This window comes from Phaethon aethereus (genome assembly GCF_964289735.1).
Source record: "Phaethon aethereus genome assembly, chromosome: 20".
NCBI lineage: Eukaryota > Metazoa > Chordata > Aves > Phaethontiformes > Phaethontidae > Phaethon > Phaethon aethereus.
The window spans coordinates 8,004,329-8,024,014 of record NC_138596.1 but is presented as its reverse complement, the minus strand read 5'-3'; the positions used below and the strand labels follow the sequence as shown (position 1 = coordinate 8,024,014).

The window sequence follows — 19,686 nt, the reverse complement described above, 5'->3', positions numbered from 1 at the left end:
GAGAGAAAGACCTTTTTTTCTGACAGGACAGTTAGAAGGCGGAATAAATTTCTGGGCTCAGACATGCTACATCACTGGTGTATTTGTGAATCTCTTGATGAGAAAGTCAGGGTTACACACGAGCAGTTTCACCAGACTCCATGACACTTGTGGAGACTTCACCTATAACTTCTTAGCCATGGTGGGGTTTGGGTGGTGGGGATTTTTTGCTTTTTTTTAACTGCATTATTATGAAAAGAGAAACCGTCAGCTGGGAAACTTCTGTGAACCTCAGTTTCTGTATAAGAGAGACTCTCGCTTCTATTGAAAAATAAGGTAAATTGGTAATGGTTTTGGTAACTGAGTTACACTGGAAAAAGATGATTCCTGTCGGTAGAGCGTTAAGTGAAACAAAAGGCATATACATTGCCAGAAGCAAGGAAGCAATTGGAACTTAGTTCAGAAAAAGAAAGTGGGGCAAGAGACTTAAGAGCATCGGAAATTATATATATATTAGTGTTTAATCTAATTGCTATTAGTTTAATAATTATTACATTTAAAAATTATTCTTACTGATCCATATTTGACCCAGGCAGCCAATATTACCCTTGTGACTGCAATACTGTTATAACAGTTAAGAGGCAGTTATTCTTCTAGACTTTAAGTGAAACAAATATAATGGCCAATTTCTTTCATATGGCTGTAACTGGCATACGCTTCACTCTGCAAGAAATTAGAACCACAAATTATTTTGATAGTTTAATATTCTGCAGCAAGTGCCAGTGCTTGTTAAAAAGCAAACGAGAGCACTACAAGCTGAAGCCTTTTCTACCCACCAAGACCATTCAAGAGGCAGCTCCGCTGTTCCCGTCCTAGCTTTTGGGAAATCGCACAGTTGTCGGGCAGAAAGGACAGTTCTCACTGTGTGCCTATGACTTCAGCTCCTTTTCAGTAAAAGGAAGCATGTCCAACTGCTGATGCTTCAATGGGGTGCATTTCCAAACCACTTTATAAACTCACTCTTCCAGATGTACTCTTGTTTCTGGAGCATGGAACGGGCTCTGGACTTAAGGAGTTTCTAGAATCTCCAATGTTCTATTTACAGGGTTGTGGACAATGTCTTCCCTCTCCAATAAAGTCTGTATTCCTGCGCTTGACATCCTTCCAGACTGAAGGGAGCTTATGCAGTAGAGAAAATACTTTCAGTTTTTACATAGCTCTTCTCTAGAACACAGGAGAATCGCAGAACGTGCAAGGTCCTTGCAATAACCTCTTGATCCATTCAGGATCTGCAAATAAGGAAACAAGTTGTTTAAAACTGGAAGTAGCATGAACACAGAAATGACGCCCGAGGTGGACGAACTGAATAGTAATCCTGAGACAGTTTGTACATATTCATCATGCAGGATTAAGTGAGAGTTCAGAAAGAATACAACTTTATTTCTGGCTAGAAATTTCAAGTAATGCCAGTTTGAATTCTACTTCAGTAGGGGACAAAATTAAGGTGAAACAGTCCATGCTATATCATTACATACTCATCTAAATAGCTACATAGGAGAAAAATTTAAAGGATCACCATGCCATAAATGTAGTGTTCTCATTTTTTTAACTGAAATTAGATCCTTCACATAATGCAGTCCTTGGTTCCTGTTTCTTTGTCCCTCTCCGGTATAAGGAAATTAAGTTTACAGCCTCTCTCTACAGAGGTTTAAGTTATGTAGTTGATCCTTAGTGCTGACTGGAATACCCACATATTATGGGGAGAAGAAAAGTATCACCTACACTTTAAGACAACTTGTTAGAGTACTCCACAATTTTTTTTTTTTTTTTTTAAGTGTACCAGTTGGGAAGAAAACAGTTTTCTTGTACAGCTTGTCCTTCCTCAAACTCTGAAAATGCAAAGCCAAAATGTCGACTGGCCCCCACAGCTGGCCATTACTGTCTCTGAGTGATGTACTTAACAGCAGTTTGGGACCTAAGCCAGCAAGGTGCCAACTATTTCTTAACCTGCGTTGGATCAGTGCAGCTTGCACTGAAATAGAAACCTTCATCACTCGCAGAACTGGATCCTAACATATTCAACATGAATATAAGCTAACGGTTGTAGCACTCTAGCACAGACAACATGTTTACCCAGCTCTCATTAAAATGCAGTATTTACCAATTAATTTCTGTAGTCATTATTTCGTAATTAACATAGGCCACTAATGCCTGGACAACACCACCACACCGTCAAATGCTGAGTACTAGTACTTCACACGATAACTGCCTAAAAGAGAACAGTCGCTGAAACTAATTCAAGTCATTTTGCAGGTAAAACTCAAGACAACATAATCCTGACCCTTTTGCCCACAGGAACAGTTTACCTTCTGGGGTTGGATGCCGTGCAATGCTGTCGTGAAGCAAACACCTCCTGTATACCAAACTCTGACAGGACTGGTAGGTTAGAAAGCACCTGTGAAAGGACAAGGTGTTTTATCAAAAGGCTTCATGTTTTGTTATTTTGTTTTGTGACCTGCTCCTGTGCCCTGGGTTGAGGGTTGCTGCACAGGGGAAGAACCACAGTGTCATTAAGGCAATGACTATTTAGCCAAACTAGTGCATAAGATCTTTTAGGCAAAGGTTTTTCTTTAAGTCACAGACTACTGACCTGCCAATTCTCCTGGGAAAATCTGTACCCAATAAATCCACATGGGAAGATTTCCTTTTCTAGATATTCCAGAATATGTCTGACTTCTCTGTGTAGTTGTTTCCAATCATTCTTTGTTAAATTACTTTGTTTTCAAATGCTGAAGTAGCTAGAACAAACTCTCCTTCATATGTTGTTCCAAAGCATGGCTTGTGCTTGACTTTCCCACAGACACACTTTCTCCCTACCCTCTCCCACCTGCTGCTTGAAGAAAAAAAGATTATCAAATGTGGTTTATTTTGAAAACAGTGTACTTGTAAGAGAACCAAACCAAATCCAGAATGCCCTCTCTCTCAGAGGAAGGGACCAGGTAACAGCAATTAACTGCAGCATGGGTAACATGCTTCGTGACTGTCACTAGAAAGGGCGCTAGGTTAGCTATTTAAATATGTTTAAAATAGTCAGAGAGATGGCAAAAATTCTTTAGGAACAGATTACCTGAGCCAAATATGTCCATTGGAGCAGACTGCCTGTTTGCGATCGGTGAACGGCAGGATCTCTTTACACAAGCTGCAGTGCTCTGGAAAAGTCTGTTTGTTCATTTTCTTTAAGATATGCCCAATCAGCACCTGGGAATACACAGCAGTCAGCATGGCTTACAGCAAGGCAGCTGCCTACTGAAGGGTGGAAACATCTCTCAGGATATTGTGATTTCAGAGTATGATACAGGATGCAAAGATCTATCCACCTCACTGAATAAAAATAAATGTACATATAAGAAATATAATGCATTGATATGTATTAATTTATTCTCATTTTGTCATGTCCTAAAGATTTCTGTCCTATACTAAAGGGATACAGAACTTAAGAGCAACGGTGTTATATTATGCTACTTGCAAGTTTAAAAGGTACTGAAGAAATTGGTATTATACCACTTCAGAGGATGCCACTGATCATTATAGCAACGCTTTCAAGGTCTCAAGCCTATCACAATGGATGTGCTAAAAAAAAAAAAAATCTTGTTCAGAAATTACTTGGATGCATGTCTTCAGCAGTCATCTTGGAGTATACATAATGTTTATAGCAGAACATTCATGTGATCAAATTTGCCTTTTACATTTCAATAGATATAAACCACATCCCAAGGACCTTTAAAATGTGACAGCAAACTAATAGATAAAATAGAATTTGGAAGTCAGCTTTTAATCACCATAAAAAGAAAAATCTTCTAAACAAGGTAAGAAAAGCAACCTCTCAAACGTTCAATCTGTAGTAATTGGATGCTAGAATATCACAGCCATTCTGCCAGAATACTCTCCTAGGGAATTACTGAGGGTCACACTGTGTGGCCTGCTTGCTTCTAAGTCCAGCAGAGAGACCACCACCCTACATCAGTAAGGGAAATGTGCTTCCTTCCAGATGCAATATTAAGGTTCATTTTTAGAGTTCAAGTGATTTAAGGATTTAGGTACTGAAAAGAACTGTTCTCTGCTCATACAAAGTGGTAGAGACACCTGAAACAGTCTTGTCTTCAAGTCTTAAGAGCCGGGAGGCTGATGGCAGAGCGTTCCCACTGAAGCTTCCTTTGCCTGATGTCTATGTTCAGAAAACTTCATTGCCCAGTGCAAGGTTCACCGATTACTTATCTCCTGTCATAAATACTTGCTCTACACATTGCAATAGTCAGGATACTGTCCTTACAGTTATGCTTTTATTTTGCTAGGGAGTATTGCAAGTTTGGGAAGAGTTCCTGTCATGGCCAAGCATTCAGTTACGCTTATTTATTGTAGTTTAATACATGCAAGTGTGCCTGAATGTTCAGGCCAGGTATGTTACAACAAAGATATTCAGTCAGCTTGGTTAAAGCCCTGCATGAAGTTCTGGACCACGGGATTTAACGCATAAAACACAATCACTTTCTGAACCTCTGTAACTGATCTTTTCACTGGAGGCTCATGGAGCAATGACAAGACCCGATGTATCACCTGAACAGTCACAGTACTTTCAATTATAAATACTTTAAGAAGTGATAATACAAATCTGAATTTTAAAACTGCAGACATAACTGACTACAGGAAATATCTCCTAAATTCAGTTTAGAGATGCTAGATTAAATAAGCTTAACCATGAAAACAAACTTCGCTATCAATCAGTCCACATTCTAAACCCACCAACAGCAGTGGAATAACCGTGGTCCTCTCCCTTGTTCTGCAAAAACTCAGGCATGCTTATTCTTTATTGTACCTGATCCAAATTTCAACACCTGTATTTACATTCTTTCCTACTCCAAAATTTCAAGGACTGACAACTTAAGCTGTAAGTTCAACAGAAGCTGACTGGCAAGGATGACATGATTACAGTTCTCTTTCCCACCCCCAAAGTTGTATTTTCATTTAAGGATATGGAGGGGGAGAAAGAAGTCACTTGTAACGCTGAATCCCCAGAGCATAGAGGTGCACTTACTCGTGCTGTTCTGTCATCATAGCCATCATCGGACATTAAGAAGTCACAGACTCCTCTGGTGGGAATACTGGTGTTTTCTGTAATCCATGTGTGTAGATAAACTTCTCCCAGCACCCGTTTCATGTGTTCTCGTGTCAAGTGCATTTCTACTGCCTCAATTTGTGCCTGTATTTCAAGCAGCTTTTCTTCCATTGGCTCATGGCCTCCTACGTCACTCGACTGCGGAAGAGAATCATCTGCAGTGTCATCTATGTCCATACCTTTGCCTGTGTCACATAGGCTCTGCTTGCTGGCTTGTTTAGAAGTTCCTTCCTCTTGATCATCTTCAGTACTGCCCATCCCAGGGGAATCCGATATTAAGATTTTTGCATCCTCATGTGAAGGTCTCCACATGACCTCTGAGGGAGCTTTCTGCATTGACTGGTACAAAATCCTCAGGAGAAATAGCTTAAACCGCCAGAAGTAAGTAGAACCACAGCTCTCAATCTTTTTGTCCAGTGCTTCCTGTAAGAATTGAGGAATATGCTTATCCTTCAGAATTTTCCAGCGTACAAGATCTGTCAAGTCCACTTGCCGGAAAAGGTTCTGAACAGAAGATTCCAAGAGCTGCGCAGCTGCCTCCTCAAAAGTCTTAAGGGTTACAAACTGAACTTGGTAGTTTTTGTTAACTGGGTGAAGACCGTTAGTCATGCCCTCCGTTGTAATAACTGCTAAGTAAGCACCACACGGGCTAACAGCTATTCCGTGAGTCCTGACAGAGCCAAACACTTCCGAGAGCTTAATCAGCTGGTGCTCAAACTTTAAAGCAACGTCTGTGAATATAGGAATCAGCTGCCTTACCTTTCCATCACTGGAGCACGTATACACCGTGCCATTCTGTTTGTCTGCAGTCATAGATACGATTGGCAAAGAATGAAGCCCTGTCACATGGGAATTATGGACATTCAGACCTGCTTTGGATATCAACAGGAGACACCAAAACACATAAGCTCCTCTTGCAGCCACCACTAAGCTACAACTACATTTCTGGTAGGGGTGGTAAAGAGGAATACATTTGATACTATGCACTGGTAACTGGTCCATTTCTTGCCATAAGACTACAGGTTGTCTCAGAGTAAAGTAGCCTTTGACTGCTTTTAGATTGACAGGAAGGATCTTAACCGGTCCAAATGCACTCCCTACAATAAGTCCACTCATCTTTCGGTTGTTATGTTCATATTCCCACCAAGACAACACACTTGGGGAATTTATTCCAGACTCTATGGTATTGCAAGAAGTAATTGATTCCTTACCCAGAAACGGAAGCTGAAATTGCCAAACTGCAATGTTACCGTTTTCAAAGAGTACTGCTAAGAGCACGCTACCAACATCCCGGCATTCATTGTTGTGTTTAACCTGCTGAGTGGTGCAGATGCCCGACCACTCCATGCGCACTGGAGTCTGCATGCTGTGCCGTCGCTGAAATTCAGGGAAGTCTCCTAGTTCTCCCCTGGGAGTGTCAGCCTTAGAAAGTTTGTAACTGGCTTCATACAAACGCTCCCCATAGATTTCTGTCAGGTCCACCAGCTGCACCCACTGTAGCCTGTTGAGGTTTGCGTGGATGGTCAATCGATTGTCCATGGTTAAAGCTGCAAGCAGGCATCTTCCATTGGCGTCACAGCCCAGTGGCGACCAGCTGGAATACTTGAATCCTCGCATAGGCGGCAGCGACTTTCCTTCAGGGTTGAATACTCGATCTAGCATAAAAGTTTGACTAACCGTTGGATCCACTGAACTTGCGAACTTTTCCTTACATTCTGCTACCTCCTTTTTTGGACCAACCTAAAAGATAAGAAAAAGAACTTGTAAAACAATTGTAGAACTTTTTTTTAGGAAGACTTTCCTGGAATTAATTTCCAGTTGAAATAGAACATCCTCTATCACTACCTATACTACACTGTTCCAATGGCTAATTAACCTCATTCTTAAAGACTTAAGCTTCATTGTCGGCCTGAATTTGTATAGTTTTAACTTTCAGCTATTGAACCTTTGTCTGCTGAGCCAAAGAGCTTGCTTTCATACTTTTGTTCTCCACTGTGTATTTAAAAGTACTTGGCATAACATTCAAACTGTAAAGCACTCCATGTCTCAACTCAAGTTATTCCATATTCTCAGCATGGTTCTGGAAAAAAAAATTTAGATCCACAACAGAATTATTATTTAATACAATATTTACTCAGACTTGCTACTTCTCTGTGCTATGGAGTGTAAAAACTCAGATGCTCCTATGAAACCCAAAACAGTCCCCATTGCAAAAAACTTTCAGCTTTGCTAGCAAAGAAAGAAAAATTTATACTTAAAATTTTACTGAAATAATTGTCATCAAAGTACCGGCACTCAAGCGATTCTCAGAAAAGCTGCTGAACTTCAGAATCCCTGAAATCCCCCCAATACCAGCTCAGGTCTCACCCTGACATTACTGGGCTGTACATGTTTTTTCCTCCCCTCCGCTTTTAAAACACACCCATGTTTTTTCCTCCCCTCCGCTTTTAAAACACACCCATGCATCAGATAGAACCTGCACTGTAACAAGCCGTGCGCGGGGCAGGAGCGGCCCGGGGCGGGGAGCCGGCCCCGAGGGCTCCTCCACCGCCCGGGGGGACGCGGGGACGCGGCGGGGCAATCCCGGGCCCCGCGGCGGGGCAGGCGGCCGGTGCCCACCGCCGCGGCCGGCTCACCTTGAGGAGACAGGCGGTGGAGGGCGCGGGCACGGCCGTGCGGTGGATGACCATCTCCTGCCCACCACTGTGGATGTCGCTGAGCTGCTCCAGGACGGCGATACTGCGGGCCGTGCTCACCGACACCCGGTGGTCCTCCGACCAGGCCAGCGGCTCCAACCCGCTGACGCCGTGCTGCAGCCGCACCGCCGGCTCCCGCCGCACCGCCGTCAGCCGGAACCCGGCGCTCGGCACCGCCGCCGCCTCCTCGACGAGCGAGTCGAGCCCCAGCGGCGGCTCCTCCTCCCCCACCGACAGCGAGAGGCTACCCCCGCGCTCTGCCGCCGCCGCCATCTTACCACCGCCTCACCGGCCCCTCGGGCCGTAGCGCGCATGCGTCGCCGCCGCCGCCGAAGCCCCCGGCCGCCCCGGCTGGGGCTGCCCCGCTGGCGCCTGCGCTGCCCCGCGGGCCCCGCGGCGCGGGCAGGAGTAGCGGGCAGGCACCGTGCTGAGCCCCCGCAGCGGGACGGATGCGGCTGGGGGCCCCAGGCGAGTGACCGTTCCCTCAGGGGGCCGCCTCGGCGCTTCGTTCGCTTCCCCTCCGCCCTCGTGGGCTGGGCCCGGCTCGACGGGCGGCCCCGGGGCCCTGCGGGAAGCGGTGGGCCATGGCGGCGGGCGGGACGCTGCTCCTCAACCTCAGCTCAGCGCCGCGGGCCCCTAGCCGGGTAGGTGAGCCGGAGGAGGCTGGAGCCCGGCCCGCGACGGCTGGGGGCCCGGCCCGAGCCAGCCGTCACGCTGCCGGGACCCGGGATGCCGCAGCGGGCCGAAGCCGCGGCTCTCTCCCTGACTGGAATTTGGGGGGGGGGGGGGTACCGGCTGGGGGCTGGCTCGGGGGAGCCATGGTCAGCGGGGCGGGGGGGAGTCAGCCTCTAAAAAGTTATTAAATCGAGCCTTTGGCTTCCTCTCCCCACGGCGGCGTTGATAGCCTCCCAGGGGCCGGGCACCTTGATGGTGGTTATGGAGGGGGAAGGCTCGTCAGGGAGCGGGTGGGAAACGGCAGGTTCGAGCTTCCCTAATGCCTTTAAACGGGGTGCTGTGGGGTTGCTGTGCGCTTTCCTTACGTTGTTAGCGGCTTTTGCCTTGTTGGGGGCTGACCGCTGAAGCTGCGGGGAACGCTTTGCAGGCCTCTACCTCATGTAGAGAAGCTTTGAAATGCTGCCAGGGAGGGGGAGTCATCTTAAGTTTTAGCGTAAACTTCTAATTGCGGGAATGCAATGAGCTGCAGGAACAGCTGCTTTACTCTCTTAAGTTTGTGGAAAGGAGAACAAGAAGTTTCGGTTTTGGGCCCCTCACTACAAGAAGGACATTGAGTTGCTGGAGCATGTCCAGAGAAGGGCAACGAAGCTGGTGAGGGATCTGGAGCACAAGTCTGATGAGGAGCGGCTGAGGGAACTGGGGTGGTTTAGTCTGGAGAAGAGGAGGCTGAGGGGAGACCTTATCGCTCTCTACAACTACCTGAAAGGAGGTTGTGGCGAAGAGGGTGTTGGTCTCTTCTCCCAAGTAAACAGCGGTCGGATGGCAGGAAATGGCCTCAGGTTGCACTAGGGAAGGGTTAGACTGGATATTAGGAAAAATCTCTTTACTGAGAGAGTGGTCAAACGTTGGAACAGGCTGCCCAGGGCCGTGGTGGAGTCACCATCACTGGAAGTGTTCAAAAAACATGTAGATGTGGCACTTTGGGATATGGTTTAGTGGGCTTGGTGGTGTTGGGTTGGTGGTTGGACTTGATGATCTTAAAGATCTTTTCCAACCTTAATGGTTCTGTGATGAATGGGTTTTAACCATTTAGCCAAATTGACATTTTCAATTTTAAAGTTATTGTTACAGTGATTCTAAGTTTTTTCAATTATTATTCCTAACTTTTAAATTGTTCTTAAAGTACTGTGCAAAAGTATGAGAGCGCTAAGTGTTTTACCTGATTATATTAGGTACTTTGAAGTAGGGCACCATCACCATTGTTTTTCTGATAGTGAATGTTGGTGGAAGGAGGTTGCTTTTTGGTTGGTTGCCAAAAATGTGAAGAAACAAGTGAAAAAAATAATACAGCTTGAAAACAGTATAGTTCATAGGAGGACAAAGAAAATCAGAGTGTGCAGCTAGGAGTGGGGAAGAGAGAGAGGAAAGTGGGGCAAGATTGTGCTGCCATTTCACACATTTCAGGAGGCTTGCAGTCGTGTCGGGATAAACAAGTTCATTGAAAAAGGGCTGGGAGACATTGAAGAGCTTTGGAGACCAAAGGAAGTTAAATTTAATTTTCTTCACTGTTGCTGGAGGGATATGGGGAGAGCAAAAGTTTTGGTTAAGATGATTAAGATGATCAGTAAAATAAACTGATGGCTGCAAAAGAAGAAACAAAGAGCTCGGAAATGCTGAAAGTTGGCAGAAGCATAAGTTGGAGTGAAGTACAGGCCATCCCTCCTGCCCACAGAAAGAAGGAAGCCTACAGAGGTGGCTTTAGTGTAAACAGGAGATTTGCAGAGCTTTTGAGAGAGATTTTTAAAGCATGTTTTGCTCAGTTACTGGAGAAGCTCGATTAAATCCTTTAGAGATGAGCACTATATAGGACTGTAGATTTCTCTTTGTATTTCAGTAATGTTAAGAGGTCTCAGGCGTGGTGATGAATCTGTTAGAGTAGGAACTGTCTAGCTGCAAAAATCAAACTTAGTTTCTTTAGTCATGGGGTAGGGGATTCAAATAAAATAAGGGATCTATCTGTGGGATGATGTTTGTATTCAACATGACACCGTGTTGTTAATTCTCAGTCATTAATGAATTCTTGCTGTCTATCTGGTTTGTTTGTTAACGTTAAAGCAATCTAATGCTCTGAAAAGAAGGCTCCAGTCACCACATGGAAACCCACCTTTGAAACGCAAACGTAAGCCATCAATAAACACCTCCAAGAAATGTGCTACGGAAGCTGATACCAGGGAAAAGGGAAGTTCATCACAAAAACCTGTTCCTAAGAAGCAGTTGACTCACAACCGAAATGAAAGCCAGAAAAGCAAACCTTTCATTAAGACGTCCAGCCTGTTTAGAAACAACCCTGATATCCCAAAAATTCACAGGTATTTTAGACAAATGATTGAGGAGAAAAACCCCTTCAATGCCTCGAAATTCAGTGTCTTGAATTCTTGCCCTTGCTCGGGCAAAGCAGTTGCTTGGTACATGTAGTTTCATTGCTGTTTTCGTAGAATACTATTGTACAATTTTTAACCACACCATGTGCTTTGGTTTCTTTCGGTTTGTTTCCGCTAACTCAGAAAAGCAGTACAGCAGGTGCAAGAAAATGTTTTCACTACAGATTCTTTTAACCAGTTGGACCTGCATCCGCATCTGGTGAGTGGCAGGAAGGCCACGTGCCTTGAAACATGCTTTTTTGAGGGGGGGCGGAGATTAGAGAGCTGAGAGATGCACCTGTTTTGGTGACTTGGATAGAATTGCCAGTACTTTGCCTGATTTTGTTGTAGCATCTTAGCTCAGCATGCTGGCCAGTGTCCTGACCCATCCCCAAACACACTGTCCCAGCACTCTTCACTGTTTGCAGTTGTAATACCAGAAAAACCGCAGAAAACTATTTGGGCATGCAGTATTTTAACAAGTCTGATATTTCATGATGTACCAGCAATGGTGTAAGTCTGATTAACTGAGAATTACTTTGACGACCTGGGAGCTTTTCCACCCGGTTGCACTGGACCAGTAATGTAGAGAATAAGCATCAGTCTTCTGGTTTTTGCTCTATCCTGTACTATAAAAGTAGTACATAAGTATATATATATAGTGTTTACATATATATAGTGTACTATAAAAAATAACAAAAGGAACAGTTTGACAATGAAATTTGTTTACTGCTCTTTATTGTCTCTCTAGATATCCACAATAAACACTGTTCTAAAGATAAGTAGCATGACCAGGTAAGCAAATTCATATAAAAACTTTGCCCTTTGCTACCCCTTAAAGCCAATCATCTATAGTTGTTTCATTATATGTAATTGGTTTGTGAAGAACACAGCACCTGTTAAGCTGTCCCATTTGCCATAGGGTTTGTTGCTTTCAAAATTTGGGATGAAAAGTAACTTGTAAGTTACACAGCAAGTCAGTAGTCACAGCTGAAGGTGGAACCTTGGAGTCCTGCCTTCTAATTGGGTACTTGAATCACAAAATCTTCTTTTTTCAATTTATCACATCTGATGTCTGTCTAGTGACTTTCCTTAGAAATGACCTCTACTGATGTAGCTACACAGCAGAGATGAATGCGTGCAACTTGGGGTAAACAGGTTTGAAATAGTCACTGTATGTTAAAACCTTAGGATTCTATCCTGTGTTGCATTTGTGTTTCCTAACCTGCTTTGTTTGTTATGCAGTGTTCAGAAGGAAACAATCCCTGTGCTCCTGCAAGGCAAAGATGCTCTAGTGAGATCTCAGACTGGTTCAGGTCAGTATTTAATTGTCAGTCTCCTTCGCTAGGGCATATTAAACTGGATCCCAAATACAGAACCAAAACCTCACCTTCCCAGCACAGCTCATGAAAGCGACAGGCTGGGAAGCCTGGCGTGGGACTGCCGTGACACAGACAGATGCTGTGCAAACTTCTGTAACGATGCAGTGATGGGACTGAATGTTGATGTGCAGCTGCCAGCCATTGCATGTGGGGCTGTTCTGAGGCTTACACTGGAGATGCAGATCCAGGAGGCCGGTGGAGCTAAGCAGCACATGCTCTTACCATACAAACTTATGTGCTTGCTCTACAGCCAACTGTGCCTGGATGTCTCATTTCCTTGGGTAGATGGGTATATTTATTTAGATAGGTCTTAGTAGGTTACCACTACCTCTCCTTTTTTAATTTAACCCTTAGGTGAATTGCCTGTCAATTTTCCGTTCTGGAAACTTTCTACTTAATTAAAACTTTTCCAGACTCTGACCTCAGTTTAAGAATGGTAGGATGAATGGTACTTTAATTTGCTGGAGTGTTGTAATTGCCACTTCTTTTTTAATGCAAAGTCTTCCAATATTCTCCCTTTTAAAAAGGTAAAACTCTTGCCTATGGGATTCCACTTGTACAGTCTTTGCAAGGAATGGAATCCAAAATAAAGGTAGGTGCAACAGAATTAAATACATTTGCTTTTGATATTAAGATTAACAAAAATAAAATCCAGCTTTTACCTTGTAGTCATCACTGTCTGTTCTGGATGCAAAGGTCAAGCAGTCTCCCTTCCCCTTTATTTGTGCATGTGGTTTATGTGATCCTCCTGTACTGTTGAGATACAGATGATACAAGAGCAATGTTACACATTCCCCATTATTTCATGCAGTAGGCTAAATTGCTCATCATTGTATCTGGTTGACCAGAAAATGCTGCTGCAGATTTGCCATCTCTTGTGACCTTTATGGAAAGAGATCATCCTGACTTTCCTTAGGAGTTGAAATGGTTCCAGCCCATCCTGGATTGTTACCTTCTGCAGCTGCTACCTACAGATTGTTGCTGTGCACCAAACATGAGAGTATTTCTGCAACTCAGAAATACCAGAGTGAAACAATACGTGTATGGAATAAAATGTTGCGTATGACTGTGAGCAGGTTTCCAAGCAGGAAAGAGAAGGCAGTGCAGTATTGGTATTTGAAAGACTGTTGATCTTTTTAAAAACTGGGAGGGAGGGAGTACCGCAAAGTGTTGTGTACAAACTTGTACTAAAAACATTCAAAATTCACTTTGTGAACAGCAGACATAGAAGTGCTCTATCAGTTCTCCATTCTTCTTAGCGGACCTCTTGTCTTCTCTGTTTGCAGCGCAGTGATGGGCCTTATGCACTCGTATTAGTCCCAACAAGAGAGGTAGGTGGCCTTTTTTTTTTTTTCCTGATTCTGTCTGAATCTGAGTGTTTGAACACTGATTTTTAGTGTGTAGATGTGGGTCCACGAAGGGCTGTCTTTGGAAAACTCCTTTTACTCACAGGAAGAGTATTAGCTCTCCAGATGCGTGTTGTCGTTTTTGTTCAGTCATACCAAAGAAAGAAAGAGGGAATAAGTTTTCCTCATGCAGTTGGAAATAATTGTGAAGACTGGAGAAACTCTCTAGCCCAGTGCATGGGAGGGAGAAGCTTGCCTAGCTCACACAGGGAGAGTAAGTAAAACCAATGAAATTAGCTTTGCAAATGTGTAGGTTTATACAAACGTTTCATTTTTAAAGTCCTTTTTTCAAATCCATAAGTGAATGCTGAAGATGAGGCTTCCAAGAGTTGGTTTCTCCACTGAAGTCTCTTTTATTTGATTTATATTATTTGCAATTGCAAAGGCAATTTCAGAGGAGGGTATCAACATTTTCTTTTTTTTTTTATGTCAAATGATAACTTCCATGTGGAGAATTGATTGCAGGTATCTAGTTCGGGGTGCAATATTTTATGCAGCCTGCAATGCAATATCTCAGCTCTGTTCCATGAAAGGAGAAAGCTCTGAAGCTATTTAAATTTTTACAGCAGCAAACTTACTGCCTCTCTAGGATGCTGTATGAATACTAAGCATGTAGGGAACTGTTCATAAGCTTGTTTAAAGGGCTGCCATTGAGAGTACTTGTAAAGATAATTTGTAATTACAGTTGGTATTACTTTTACTTTGTATTGAAAGCAATGGCCTTTCTTTAGAGCTTGGCAAATAATAGTATGTAGCATGTGTAGTCAGAGCATTTAAAATAGTTCTACTCCCATAATGAAGCCCTGCTCACATACTCATTCCATGAATGAGTCAGGGTGGCACCATTGTCGTTCTCGGTCATCTTCATTGCCACAGCAGAAATGGCTGTCAGACAGCACATGAAACCCAACAGCTGAATGCTGCCTACTGACCAGTCGTTTAGGTTTGCAAGCTTTGTGCATGCCGTCTCTGTTCTGCCAACTGGGAAGTGGAGATGTAGAAAGATGCAGTGGTATGATCACTTTGTAGGTCAGGTGAGGCAATAATGCGGTCTGCCCTGCCAGAAGATAACTAACCTTTGGGCTGCATTTCCTTTTCATAGTGGTTTTCTTCCAGAAATTGTGCTATTTTTCTCTTACAGTCTTGCAGCGGAGCAAAATCTTCTGTGGCTTCAGCTTGTTTTCTCCCTGGGGCATTCACAGAAGCCAGCAGAAGTCTCTGTTGTCCCGAGAGCTGGCTTGTGGAACTGAACCAATAGAGAGGTTTTTGAACGGGTCTAAATATAATGAAGGAAGGATTATGCAAGAAAATAAAATAATAAGCATCTTCTAAAAGAAAAATTAAGGGTGTATTTAGAATTCTGATGATATACATAACTAGATTAGCTTACAGATTTTTGAGCCAGCGGGGCTCGTAGTCCATCTTCGTAGTCCAGGGACTTTCTCAGAGCTCACTTTCTTTTGTTGATTTTCATAGCTTGCACTCCAAAGTTTTGATACAATGCAGAAACTACTTAAGGTAAGAATTCAGTGCTCTGTGTTGTTCTTATTGCTTGAGCCTCTTGCTGTAAGATGCTAAGCAGCTTCAGTTCCTGTGAATTCAACTGGATGTTTAAGGAAATTCAGCATCGGGCAAGATAAAAGCTGTTTGTCTTTAAGTGCATGATTTCCCTGTGGCATGTTTAAAACTATTCAGTGAACAATTAAGTGATTAATTATGGCACCTTAGTTGCACATGTTTTCATAAACAAGCATAGTTGATTTTCACAACGTTTTGGTTTTTAGACATACCTACCATTGTTTCACTGTGAGTTATGAATGGAAACTCTCACAATGACAAGTACCATTTTGCTGAAACTAATACTAGACAGATGGGTTTCAGATGGAGAGTAGAACTTGAACTGCTTTGCCAGTTGAATGACTGGAGAAATTAGGAGGCTTTTAAAACCATTAAATGAGTGTGCTTTCCTTTTAATTGGGGCAGCGTATCTTACCATGGAGCTAGAAGTATCTAAATCATTTATCTGATCCATATTCCCACTTCCTCGGCACTTTCCAACTCTTCTTTTTTTTAGTGCTCGAAGTACCAAGTAAGATTTTATTGTGTCATGCTGAGGTTTAAAGCACTTCAGTCTTTTCCACAGTAATTAGAAGTTATTATAAGTGGACTTTTGATGTCCTTCAAAGGATGAAGTCTGGACTGATAGCTTTTAATTTTTCTTTGTTACGTATAATGTGTAGTAACCATCAAGTCCAGCGTAAACTGCCATAGTAACCCAAAGCAGAAGATTTAGATTGTGGTCTGACTGGATCTTGGAAGGGCTGGACAGTCAGAGGGTGTAATATGATTATGTAATTACCGAGAGAGAAAAAGGCTAGTTGAGCTGCTCCTGACGCAATTATGCTAACGCCAACTGCTAAGGTTATATTGCCTGGATCTTGCTTAGATTTCTTCCTTATTTTAAACCTTAAAAAGAAACTCTTTTTGTAGAAACTATTTTGTTGGAACATTTCTGGCAAGCAGTGACCCATGCAAACTTAAGCCTGTTTACCAGTCACACATTTGTGCAATCCTTACAAGCTGTGCTCTGCTTCTGTTCTGCATTTCCTCTCGAGTGAGGCAGTGGCAGTACTGTGGTTTCATTATCTCCCCTGTAACTATTGGGCAATATTGGATCCAATGAAGGATTGGACCTCATTAAAGTCAGTGTCAAAAACTCCTGCCAATATCAATGAGACTGACATTTAATGTTCATAGACGTGGTGATGGTGTGCATGGAGGTCTATGTATGTAGATAGAAACTTTGTAGGTCCTGTGTTTTAATTAAATTTTCCTTGGCCACAGGAAGATATTGGTTAAAGGCAAGATGAAGAAACAGCATGTAGCTTGTCTTTGAACACTTAGGCTACATGGGGAGAAGGAAAAGAAATATTATTATATGATTGGAAGTGGTGCAAAAATGATTGCATTTCTTCCTGGACAAGGTGGGAAGCAAGTTACATGGCTAGAACTAACGGTGCCATTGATATGTAGCTGTGGGTGAGGGCATGCATGTAGACTGTATCTGTTAGATCAAATCAGATACACACTGCTGTTAGCCCCAGTCCTTTCTCTTTTTGCCAAGAAACATCTTTTTTTTTTTTATTAGGCTCTGTCTCTTTATTAAGGAGAATCTATATTGGTGTTGGTTTTCCTTTCTGTAGCCATTTGCCTGGATTGTGCCTGGAGTGCTAATGGGGGGAGAAAAGAGAAAATCAGAAAAAGCCAGGTAGGAAGCCAGCTTCTTAAATTGTATTTTGGGTTCTTCTGCTCTAGAGCATTTTTATTCGTTACTCTTCTTCAGAGTGCTTTTCTAACCGGGAGAGAGGATTGTGAGTTTGGATCACGCTGTGATCCCCCTGGATCTTACACAGTCACAGTGACTGGGTCAGCAGGAAATATTCACTTCCCCCAGTTGGATCTATTCCTAAAATGTTGATGAGCCTTCTGAGAAGATGATCTCTTGTGTCAGTTCTTTTTTTTCCTCTTCTGAAAAACACCTGTATTTGCTTACCACTGAGTGCTGCCTAACTGTATTTGTTATGGGGGAAATTGCTTTCTGGAGAAGAGATTTCCTGGTGTTAAAAATCTCTTTCTTTTCCCTTTTCAAGAATTGCATTGTAAGCTGATAATCCAAAATGGAATTTTCATTTCTCTATATATATAAGCATACACAAAAAGAAGTTTACTCTTGACAGTAAAAAAAAAAAAAAAGTACTCAATTAGAAAAGAAAACCTAGTTTGGGTGTTTTAGGGTATTTTTAGTATTATTAATATTTTGTTCCACCTTGTCCTTATCACTGACTATCCTTCTGAGTATCAATGATCATCAAGGATAAAATTTAACTGTGCAAGAAATTTCAGTTTTAATCGGTGAGAAAGTACTCTCCCTGCTAATTTTACTGTGGCTGTGATTTTTTTCCTCTGTAGATTCCAGTTCCTCACTCTGGGTTCCTATTCCAGAGTTACTGCTAACCACTATGTTTTCTGTTCTTTTTTCTTTTTCTTTTTCTTTTTCTTTTGTTTTCTTCTTTGTGGTTTTGGGTTTGGTTGGTTTGTGGGGTTTTTTGTTTTGTTTTTTAATTTAAACAGATTACGTAAAGGGATAAATATCCTCATTTCAACTCCTGGTCGCCTGGTTGATCACATCAAGTCCACAGAATGTATTCATTTCCGTCGCACTCAGTGGCTGATTATTGATGAAGCAGACAGGTAAACTTCCAAGTGTTTAGATATGGAAAATAACTATGATACCCTCTGCATCATAATTCATTAAATATTTAAAAAAAAAAAAGGAAAGAGAACGCAGACACGATCTTAAACCATTCAGACTCAGTGGCCTCAGCCAAGCACCAGTTGTCTGGGATTAGGATGAAATGTCCCCTTTGGACAGATTATTGTGCAATTATTTATTGCAGAAATTCTCTCAGTGTCTTCTGACATGTCTGACCCTGGCAAAAGTTGAAGATGGAACATGAAGCTACATGGGCCAAAGATCTGATCAGCTCTAGCACTTCCCCTATTTCTGATGGGCTCATGCAGCATTAAGACTTTCTCCTCATCCCTTCCTACAGCATCCTTCATCACCTCTGCTGTTTTTGTAGGATCCTGGACCTGGGCTTTGAGAAGGATGTAGCTGTGATACTCAATGCTTTAAACGCCGAGAGAGAGACACGTCAGAATGTCCTGCTCTCAGCCACCCTCACGGAAGGTAGGTTATAGACAGATGGTGTCTCCTTTAGCTGAATAATGCACAGGCAACTGCAAAATAGTTGGTTGAGTCTGATTATATTGCAACCCCATGTGAAGCCCTTTGCAGAAGAGGATTAATGCCTGTTGATTTCTTTAGTTCTAAGACAGTTGTCCTTTGTTACTGGAATTTCTGTCAGTGTATATACTTACATGATCCTTACATACCTCTCTCAAATTCCAGAGCAAATTCACCATGAACCTGGAAGCACTGGTTTGTTTGTTTGCTTTACAAATATGGAATTAAGGCAAAAAGCTAATGATGGGACAGGACAGCTGTTGTGTGATTTGCTCAGTATCATACAAGAATTCAGTTGTTGAGGCAGGAATTGAGCCAGGCCTCGTCACTCCTGCACTCTTGATACAATGAAGATCTGTTGTTTTTTTTCCATGTACACAGTTAAAAAACAGGACTGCCAAATACTGTCTATTTGGTCAAGACATTTATGTGATGTAAAATAGCACAGTTGGCTGAAGTAGTGTCTTGTGATGCTTTTGGTGGAGTCCACAACAACTAAGCCTTGCTAAGCCCTGGAAAGTCTGAAGCTTGTGGAGGTGTTCTGTCAGTGTCTGAGGCATCACTCATTAGTTCCTTGCCCTTCCCTGCTTTTCACTGGAATTGCGTTAGTTGGTTTTTTATGTGAATATGTCATCACCCTCCTCAGCAGCACCCCAGACTGGACCTCCTCTCTTTTTAATTTTCTGTGATTTAGGAGTAACACGGCTGGCTGATATCAGTTTGAATAATCCCATCAGCATTTCCATAGCAGATGAAATCCAGAAGGCACTCAAACCAGCATCACAAATGGATAGACAAGGCAGTAGTTCATCAAACTGCATGGAGCAGGAAAACTTTGCTGTTCCAGAGAAGCTGAAGCAGTATATCGTGATCGTCCCCAGCAAATTGAGGCTTGTCACGTTAGCAGCTTTTATCCTTGAGAAATGCAAGGTGAGACTCTGTTTGCATTTATATTACTAAGTAGCTCTTTGCCCTTTCCATCTCCTTTATCTGTTACTCTGTCAAGGATAGCATGGATTAGATCTAGGGCTTTGCAGTGCATCTAGTGTCCAGGGAGCCACAAGAGAGCTGAGATGCTATTGTGCCTTTCATGCTGGCGGTGAAATACCCGTGCAGCACATACTCATACTTCTTACGTGGGCTCAGTA

General features: G+C 42.8%; 2 protein-coding genes across 2 annotated transcripts in view; one reads left to right on the top strand and one right to left on the bottom strand.

Annotated features, from left to right (window-relative positions):
• Positions 1–1,203: 1,203 nt before the first annotated feature.
• Positions 1,204–8,214, bottom strand: GTF3C4 (general transcription factor IIIC subunit 4; the record flags this gene model as incomplete). Its single annotated transcript, XM_082008900.1, has 5 exons — positions 7,789–8,214; positions 5,072–6,892; positions 3,107–3,237; positions 2,346–2,434; positions 1,204–1,268 (listed from the first exon to the last, which is right to left on the bottom strand). The coding sequence occupies exons 1-5, from the start codon at positions 8,119–8,121 to the stop codon at positions 1,204–1,206; spliced, it is 2,439 nt and encodes an 812-aa protein (XP_081865026.1). The 5' UTR covers positions 8,122–8,214.
• A 218-nt stretch (positions 8,215–8,432) lies between these two features.
• DDX31 (DEAD-box helicase 31) overlaps positions 8,433–19,686 on the top strand; it is a gene marked incomplete at its 5' end in the record, with an annotated part of 50,629 nt that continues 39,375 nt past the window's right edge. Inside the window, 12 exons of the mRNA XM_082008901.1 lie at positions 8,433–8,492; positions 10,639–10,892; positions 11,088–11,163; positions 11,695–11,738; positions 12,189–12,259; positions 12,853–12,917; positions 13,612–13,656; positions 15,208–15,249; positions 16,935–16,999; positions 17,863–17,982; positions 18,375–18,481; positions 19,233–19,468. Coding sequence (XP_081865027.1) covers positions 8,433–8,492; positions 10,639–10,892; positions 11,088–11,163; positions 11,695–11,738; positions 12,189–12,259; positions 12,853–12,917; positions 13,612–13,656; positions 15,208–15,249; positions 16,935–16,999; positions 17,863–17,982; positions 18,375–18,481; positions 19,233–19,468 — 1,185 coding nt within the window. The remainder of the gene's footprint in view (positions 8,493–10,638; positions 10,893–11,087; positions 11,164–11,694; positions 11,739–12,188; positions 12,260–12,852; positions 12,918–13,611; positions 13,657–15,207; positions 15,250–16,934; positions 17,000–17,862; positions 17,983–18,374; positions 18,482–19,232; positions 19,469–19,686) is intronic.